General features: G+C 32.0%; 1 protein-coding gene across 1 annotated transcript in view; it reads left to right on the top strand.

Moving 5' to 3' along the window:
- The first annotated feature begins 1,836 nt into the window (after positions 1 to 1,836).
- Positions 1,837 to 10,000, top strand: part of LOC117204830 (neurotrimin-like) — a 302,498-nt gene continuing 294,334 nt past the window's right edge. Inside the window, exon 1 of the mRNA XM_033442602.1 lies at positions 1,837 to 1,985. Within this exon, the coding sequence (XP_033298493.1) occupies positions 1,913 to 1,985 (73 nt within the window). The 5' untranslated portion in view covers positions 1,837 to 1,912. The remainder of the gene's footprint in view (positions 1,986 to 10,000) is intronic.

Genomic DNA, 10,000 nt, shown 5'->3' with positions numbered 1-10,000 from the left:
TTGTTATAATTCATTTGTTATTCTCCCTTTCTTATAATACAAAGATAGAGTACTACTTTCACCTTTTACAAAATATTTATATTTCATTTTTAGTATTAGCATCATTTTGAAAATGTAAATTCGAAACACTAGGATTCTGTCTCGAAATCGTCTTAACAGCTCTACTAAATTAATTCCATTATGTTTCACAATTTTGGGTGCATTCCATGACATCTAGTTCTGCGTAGCGAAACTTGCTTTCCTCTCTTTTACCGCTTCCTTCCACACACACATACACACACATTCGCCTCTGTTTCTCACCCTCTCGATTCATAACGCATGTATATGACTGAAACTAATTTTAAGCACAGACGCAATGCTTCTTGCGATGTAATTTCTACAGTTTAAGTCCTTCAAGTGCGATATTTATAGATAGTATGCACCGCGTGCAAAATTTAAAGCAATCTGCATTATTATCATAGCTTCAGAAACTTGAATTTCCTTCGTTAAAAACATTCCACGATGTTTCTCGTCATTCTTAGAATAAATGTGAACTGTAACTTACTTACATTCTAAATATTTCATTACTTTACTCGTTTTACAATTTTAATATCAGAAAATTAATATATTCTGTAATATCTTCGGATAAAAACATGTATATGGTAACCTTTAATATTTTTTTAATAACATGCTAATGTTTTTATTAATGTTTTAATTAATGTTTAATGTTTTTTAAATTTTTCCAATAAGTAATTATTATTTATTTCGTCTATATTATGCTATTAATTCATGAAAAGCAAAAATCTCTTTATATAACCTTTTAACACGTTTCTGACCAGCGATGAATTGCATGTATCTCAATTTATACAAATAATAAAATATAAAAACCTGTAAATTATCATCCTTTATTGTGTTAAACAGCGATTGCCAAATTACGTCTCAGTAAAGTTAACAAAATATTGAATCAATACTTTTATTCAATTATACAATCAATAGCATGGTATAATTTTTCCATGAAAAAGCTGTTCATTAACGTGTTAAATTTTGACATACACAAACAGCTTAAGAAATATTCATCTAATAATAATTAGTGCTGAATTTAAATTCATATTGTTGAACTCCTTTGTTATATTCTCTTTAATCCATTATCAAAATATCTTTCTGTAACTTTTCATCATAACTCCTGATGTTTTAAATCGTCTATTAATATCAAAATCGTACATCAATTAAGAACATTTCGCACTCTGAAAATTTGTATGATCTCATCCACCAGTAGTTTCAGTACTCTTTCACAACGAAGCATTCGAAAATTAAGAACTTTATTTTCTTTTTCAAAAAGAAAAACATTATGAATATCTGAAAATTTATTTACCTAATAATCTTCTTGTCTTTCACGATTATCAAAAACACTGAAAGAAACAATTTCTATATTATTAAATGTATTTATACAACAACCTTTTTCTTTGTTTCTTGTTTCAGTTTTCACGTTATTAGGATGTCGTAGTAGCTTTCTTTCCTTTGTCAATTGTTATTGGTAAAAACACTACAAGAAACCGTTCCTTCATTACCAATATATAATTATACCAATGATAGTGAAGCACAAAAAGGTTAATATCCTGGAGAGTGGGCTGCATAAAATTTCCGGTAACGCGCTTAAGGGCGATCGTACTTTTTACAATCCGTTCGACAAATATCTGAAATCTTCTTTACACGATGGGAAGAACGAGGCGTCTGTAACATCGGCAAGTGTCTCCCGTAAGTAGTAAAGACACGAAAGAGACAGGCACGTGGAAGCCAGGACGCATGCGTGTCGTGTTGCTCCTGCAGGACTTTGCACGACAAGTCAGTCTGCATCTGGACTCCGGCTCGCGTACATTTTCCGGCTGTGCATGTGAGTGACTTGAAACGAACAGAATCCTGGAGGACACCAACTATGAGGGTAACTACGCGTTATCTGGTCTTATGGAGCTCGTTGATCATTGTTGCAGCGACTCATCGATCAGAAGGTGAGTGTTCGATCGTCTGACTAAAATTCTCCAATTCTACTTTGAGATCTTGCAAGTAAATTCATTGTTAAAAATTTTGATTTGAAATCTTCTTTTCTAAACATCGACGGTGAAATAAAACTAACGAATCTGGTAATTTGGATATTTTCGGTATTTTGAAACAGTGGTAGGTTGAACGTTACATAATTCCGCGATGACGCGTGGTATATATACGAGAATCTCTTGTTTGGAGTATTAATGAGAAAACGGGTAAACAATGCAAGAACTTGGAGAAACGGATTAAGGAATAAAGGATACTTGCTGTATGCGTGTTGCTTGCACGCTATTCATTACGATTATGTAAATCCCGCGTCGCACAGTGTGCTGCTTTGGTAACCCCTTTTCGTAGAAAAGGATGTTGCAATTAATTTTCTTCGCTGAAAGTGTCGTAAATGGTCGCTCGGAATTATTTGATTCGTCTTGTTAGTGGCTGTAATCGCGTGAATGATGAACGTGGTTCCCGTAATCGACTATTTATTTTGCTCTTTTAAATCATGAATTAAATCCCGTCGTAGAAATATTATTCGGGTAATCAGAGCGTTTCAACGTGCAAATTATAATATTTCTTCCGTTGTAAATATATACTTTGAGATTGAAAAATATTTGAACATAAAAATATTGACAGAAAGTTATGGAATTTGTCAAATTACTCTTGGAAAAGTTTTATGTTACGTTCTTTAATTTAAGTTCTACGAAAACACCGAAGGAAACTATATATTTTATAATAATACAATGTTCATGTTTTATAGTGTACCGTTTCATTTTATTAGTGACGAAAATTGTCCGTCCTTTTATGAAAATATCGCATTGAAATTATGATTTAAGTGAGGAATTATTTAATGCATATTGAGGGGCGGAAAAGTTCCCTCTGAATCTTTCACGTGGCCATTTGAAACTTCAAGTCAAAGCAAACTTTGACGTGAACTTTTTGCGAAGAACTTTCCACGAGGGGTCGTTCTAAATAACAACAAATATACCAGGAACTATGAGCAGCTCGTATACGATGAATAATCATCTTGGATGTTTTGAACAAATATTTAATTACATTAAAATGCTAAGAAGTGACAATTCTAATAACATTATAATATAAAGTATAAAATGTAACATCTGGTACAAGCTGAAGATTATTCCGTGGCCTTATTTCACTATAAATCACATATGCCTTATGATGTAAAATAAAAAATAAATTAAAATTTGTTAAAGCTTTTCAATGAATGTGTAACGCATAAATAAATAGATGTTTTAATACATACGATTAGTAACGTACACGTGAAAAATTTTTAATAAATAGGAACTTACTAAATTTAGATGAAAAATGACAATGAGGGCATTACTCCATATGACGAATCGATCCAAATATTTTTCGAAAAACAACGATCGTATATTTTCACTCACGTACATTTTTTCGACTAAAGAATTTTATACGAATGTAGATTAATTTCATGAACAGAATTCTGTCTAAACATAAAATATTGTTTTATTCTCGTATTCAAAAAGATTGAAAACCATTTTCTTTGTCGTTTTAAAATACATCGCTCAATTTAACCATAAAAATTTACACTTTTATGTGACACAGGTTTCACGTTTTGTTACGGATGAAAAAATAATGAACAGTAGGTTGCGAATAATTTTATTTTTATTCGACTATAATATAATGGATAATTATTCACGTTTAACATAGACAAGCGAATGTAACAACTTTGCGTTCCATTTTGTTTGCTTGTTCGTTTAAAGGTAAACTATAAATTAAGTCAGTAATACATGTATAACACAGCACATTATACAAAAAAAAACCTTCTCTGTATACCTATATCGAGGTAGTACTTCTTACTTAAGGCGATGTAAACCTTTCTTGGTTCACAGCCAGAACGATATTTTTTGGTAGACGAATAGCTTCGATTAAAGTTACAAATAACCTCTGTATATTCCACTCTTTTCTACTGTAACGTTTTATATGCATAGAAATACTGCAATATCATTAAACAGCATAATTAGTATAGTAGTTTCATCCACGGATTGCTCGTATACCTGATATTCTGGGTCATGTTCTGGGTTCGTCAGTGCAATCATTACATGTATGACCATTTTATACAAAACTGTATTATAATAGCTCTACATACATAAATCTACGCATATAACATACTGAAGCTTGTATTATTGTACGAACAATAACACTGATTTGAGCGCAACTAATTATAATAGCTGACTTAGCTAGAACTAGACACATTAGCTATATTATCATTTGATAGCATTACGGATATATTTTCGTAAAAAATTTCGCCTGATCCTAAATCTTGGTAATTCAAACTTGCCACTATTCTTCTGCGTGTATTACAATGAATGTTTTTCTTTTCTTTTCGTTTCGTTCAGGCAATTTTAATCTCCACGAGGAGATTATTTTTCGGTACAATATACATTCTTTGTTAGAAAATACAGCATGAATTACAGACACACTGTTTGCTTCTATTGTTAGGTTACAGTTTTCTAAAAATGAATAAACGAAATCACAAATTGCTACTATAGCTTTTCAACTGAACGTTAATGTAAGAAGGAAAGAAAATATAAGAATTTGTAAAATATAATATAATATTTTTAAATGTACGTAATATAATTTAATTTAGTATAACGAATCACTACTGATACTATACGAAAGAAATATTGGCATAAAGAAAAGAAAGCTAGCATGATTTACACAAATCACGAACTACACGAGAAATTGTAAAATGATTGTTGTTTAAATATATAATATAATCTAACATAAATAATAAATATAATACATATAATTTTAAATATAATAATGAAAATAACACTCGAAGTGTTACACAGTTTTCTTTTGTGATGATAGAAAGTCCTTAAAGATAATTTATTCAAACAATTGCAATGGTCCCTTTAGTATAATAATAACTTGATACACGGTGTATTTCATTTTAGGGATGGGTGGGATCTTGAAGGGGAATAAAGGGAGAAAATTTTCTAACGAGATAGGAATGTAGAATACAGGGAGGGAAAACATTCACGAGAAGTCAGTCTATAACTTTGTCCCACAATGGAAGTAGGACTTTCTGCGCCGTTGAACGGAAAGGATCTCCTAAAATTGCTATGAATGACGAATAGAATAACGCCATGGGGATTACATGCCTCTAGACATCCGTATTATTAATATTAAAAATTTCGTTTCTTATTTCGCTGAGGTTTCAAATAATAATTATCAATTAATGATCACGCATCTCCGTTATTAAAAAAATATTTAATCAATATATAGGAACTACTCTTGAGTCTTTCAAAACTATAATTTTCTAAATATGCGGATACTTAAAATTAAACACAGGAATTTCGACAAAAATTTATTGCTGTACTTGTTTATTTTATATTTTAGATGCTATATAGAAAATAAACGTAATTTTTTATTTACAATTTTAGACTTTTTATTTATAACATTAAGGTTCGTTTTCTCCTCTTAAAATTGATCTTGAGCTGTTACTTTATTTTCTTGTCTTGAAATAGTTAGCAGAGAAAAATTTAGGGCTCTGCCTGGTTAGGGCTACATTGTTCTTCGGAATTGGCCGTGATTTCTCTCCGGGGTAGCAACCCTCTGGAGAGTCAATGATTTGTGGTAGACAAACCCACCAGTGATTGACCGTAGCAGTGGTGCTGTCAAAATGAGCAAGAATTCAAAACGTAGTCAGCTTCGTATGTATGTCATTTGTACACATATGACAAGATAAATTAAGTGCGAAATTTAATAATTTTGTGAGAATAAATTTGCGTTTAATGTTTCACCGCGATATCTGAGTCAATTTATTCTATCGTAAAAGTACCCTAATTAGAAATATCCGTTAATCGAATATTTCATTATCCAAACAATTTATAATTAATTTTCACGATTATCCACTCGTGATCTTCGATTAAAGTATAATATAAAATATTACGAGTTCAAAAAAATTCAATTGAATTAAACTCAGTTTTTAATGTTATTTACTAATTTATTTAATCCTTAAAAATGAAAGAAATTAAGTGAAGGATTTCCTATCTTTTCTTATCTTATACATAAAGCAAAGTTATTTGTTTCACCGTTATTTAATGAGTAAATAATTAAAACATTATACACTAACAATAAATAATCAAAAAATTCGCGGTCGACTGAGATATAGAGAATAGATTTTATGATAATAATTTTTCATATCTGAACAACATTTAATATTCAAATAAACTGGAACATTTAAAATGTTTAAAATCGATCCTCAGGCAATCGATTACAGGTGCTTGAAAATATTATGCAACCAACTGCTGTCAAAAATAAAAATTCGGATTTTTTGGTGTCCGTGAAACTTCTGGCTTGCATGCAGTGATTTTAAAAAATATATTTTCCAGTATGCTCGCGATCATAACAGTTTGCATCGGAACGGCGAGCAATTATACGAATGCTCGTACTTTTGGAAACATCATTGTCGAGCATCGCGAATTATTATGTGGGTCGCGTTCGTTTGTTTTCGCCGTAACGTTCCAGCATCACCGATGAGAGGGAGGGGGAGGACATTTTCAAAGGAGCGTGAAAAAACAAAGTGCAATCTGTACTGGCGCCGTTGGAGCCGTACATTGAAATTCACTGGTCCAAATTCACCGGGCAGCCAAACTTTTAAATTAAAAGCCTCACTAAAATTTGTCCTAATCCTGTTTAAATACAACGCAGCCAAGAGATTTGCATAGATTAACATCCGCGTTCTCCTATACGAGCCTTTGGAAACTTTCGATAAAATATCGTTAACGACCGCGGGAGGAACCGCGTTAATTTGCTCATCACTAAAATCATTCCCCTAAATTATCACTATTCTTCCTGAATGAAACGAAATAAGGTGGCCACGTATATTGTGTCCTTGTTACAGAATTGATACAACATGAATGACGTGTTTTTCGGATTGCAGTTGTCGCTGTAACTTTGCAAGTATTAATCAAGAACCGAAAATTCACACAATTTGAAATCTCTTTGTATTCACTTGAAGTGTCTCTTCAGATATCTATGTTCATCATCATTAGTGAAGTCACTTAATTTCAACATGGGAGAACATGGATTTAAATATCAATAACTTGATTTTAGATAAAATGGCTTCAAGTAAAATAATTTCAAGTATAAACCAGCTCATATAAATGTAAAATACTTTAATAAAATAGTGTATTATTATATTCAAAGGTATTTCATTGCGTTCTGTGATGTCATTGAGTTGTATCACTTTTAAGAAAAGAATGTGATATGAGATAAAAATACACGTTATGTCTCACGTATTTCGTGTTACTGCAGTTCCATCCGGAAAGATCTACTCTCGAGAAGCGAGGATACAAACTTTCTGAAAACAGCGGTACGCGGCAAAGATAATTTCATCGTTGAACTCATACCCTGATTAATTAATATTCAGCTTTTATCAATGGCCGAATGGAACTGAAAGAGAAGAATGTATGACTAAGTGGACGTCACGGGCATAAAGCGGCGGAAAGACGTAATTAAAATGGAATGCATAGGAACGTAATGCGTGGCATTCTTTTCTGCGAGAAAAATTCGTTTCTTCGCGATCAATTAGACCTCTTCTGTAAATAGTCGGTTTCGTTGATACATTTCTTATCAGTGTCAGCGTCGCTTCAGAATAATGATTTGTATTCTTGTCCTGAAAATTTGAAAATGTGATTACGAAAGTATTCAAATATTCATAGACACCTCCTATGGATATATTACGTGTGTTATACGAAACATTTTGAAATATCGATAATATGGTGGATAGTAAAGTTTGAAACAAATCTGAAAATGTACATGCAGACCACAAAATATTTAGTTTAATTCCATGTTATTCGGAAATTTTGTATTATAAATTTTTATCAATTCTATTGAGAATTTTTATCAAATAATGAAAGGTTTGAACAAATTCTGTTCTTAATTAGAAATCTTATCCAATCATACGATGCAAGATTAATATGTATACATTTTGTAAAGTTCACGAAGAAATCGTATAATAAGCAAACGTCAGTCAAATTCTTTTAAGAAAAAGCATTCTTAATATTCTTTTCAATACCTAAGGACGTTCAACTTCTAAGTTTAAGGCTGAAATTGAATTTAGCTTCTAACTTTCGATGAAAAGTCATTGAATTCTACTTCGCGAGACTCTCTAACGCCGAGAAAACTTCATCCAGAGAACTTTCCGGTTCTAATGTTTAGTAATGCACTAGAATTCTATTGTTGAACAGCTTTCAGTGTTGAACGAAACTTGATGATATTTTCGGAATTGTTAATTCTGAAATTAGTATATAGTATAGGATACAATATCTTTCCAGAGCAATTTTATGAATTAGTTACGGTTAGAAAGAATAAATGTCTCCTTAATTTAAAGAAATCGTATATCGTAGATGTCCTATATAAAAGTTTGTATTGTATTTTCGGTTTCGTTCTTTCATAACTAATCATCCCCTACTACGGCTAGGTACTAGCATGAACTAAAATTACATGTACTACTTTTAACCAATACTACTAAGCCATCTCTTTTATATCAAGTACGTTATAATAATATTTCACTTCTGCTCGTTTCAAACCTGCAGTACCCAGTATCTGTCTTATAATATATGAAGACCACAGGGGAAAGACAAGATAAGTCACATTTCCTAGCTTTTGTAGGAGAGCAATTTTAAAATTCAATACACCGTTAACCAATTTCGATATTACCATCTTGAAATCATATACGAGATTCTGTCACCTTCTCATAGATTTTAAAAATATCTTTTATCCTGTAATTAGCTGTATTATTTATTACTCATTTTTGTATAAATCTTCGTCAAGTTACCTATCTTTAGCTCTTAACTGGTTTCGACATGGAAGATTACAATGGATGATCACATGGATTTCTTTATTTCATTTTATTTCAGAAAATATTAACAATATATAACACGAATTGAAATTAAAGTTTTTATTGTAATTGTGAATGAAATAACTTAATTCAAATCTGAATTGAGTCAAGGGGTTGTATATTGATTGTAAGTATGACTCAACGGCACCAGGAGAAGGTTAAAAGGCTTATATCAAGGAACCTAACAGGTCGTTCCCATTTTCAGCTGGATCATTTTAAAACAGTCCCTTTTAACTACCATAATTTAATGATATTAAAATTAATCAAAAAATCAAAATTAAAAAATTCTCAAGGGAAGACTTGCCATTAAACTACGAATCTTTAAAGAAGTTCATTGTTTTACGAAGAAAACCAAATAAGAGAATGGAGATTTAAAATTTTCATAAATGCATGAATATTCTAATTATCATATTTCTTCCATACTCACTTGACGTAAAATAAATCTTCGTATTCACTGACTGATATCAATCAAACCAATCGCCGTAATACGGATCTGAAATTTTTCACGTATCCCTGTGATTCCCTTCGCTTTTCATTCGTGACACTTTTTCCGTCCGTTGTGCATCAACAGTTATGCAAAATCAAGATTAAAAAGAATGCTAACATGTCGCAACCTAATTCCGAAACAATAATACGAAAGACGCGGAGCGGAGAAACAATAAAACGTGCAGAGACATGGCACTAGAGGAGGCCAGTCAGCGGCAGTTTCAAACTTCATGTCACGGCCAGGTCCGCTAATTATTCGCGAGCACGCGAATGAGAGAAATTCCTTTCTCTTTCACTGTGAGTTGTAGGTGTATACAAACGTCCTAGGTGCACAGTGTTATACAACGCAGACCAATTTCCATTATACTACGCGCTTCTGTTATGCAAATGGAAACGCGTGTCGGGAGTGGTCGAATTCTTACACGATATTCGGAACAAAGTCTTTTTGAACAAAGCATAAGACTCGGCCATGCATGTTGACGAATACTAGAATAATATATATCGATGTTTCTATGAAACATCAGATCGTGAATTTGCCTCCATTCTTTGATAATTAAATTAGACAAGTTTTGACTCAAGCCAGATAATATTCTTCAGCAGGGGATG

The sequence above is a fragment of the Bombus bifarius genome, unplaced genomic scaffold, assembly GCF_011952205.1.
Source record: "Bombus bifarius isolate JDL3187 unplaced genomic scaffold, Bbif_JDL3187 scf7180000007984, whole genome shotgun sequence".
NCBI lineage: Eukaryota > Metazoa > Arthropoda > Insecta > Hymenoptera > Apidae > Bombus > Bombus bifarius.
This window is presented reverse-complemented; position numbering and strand designations above follow the sequence as displayed.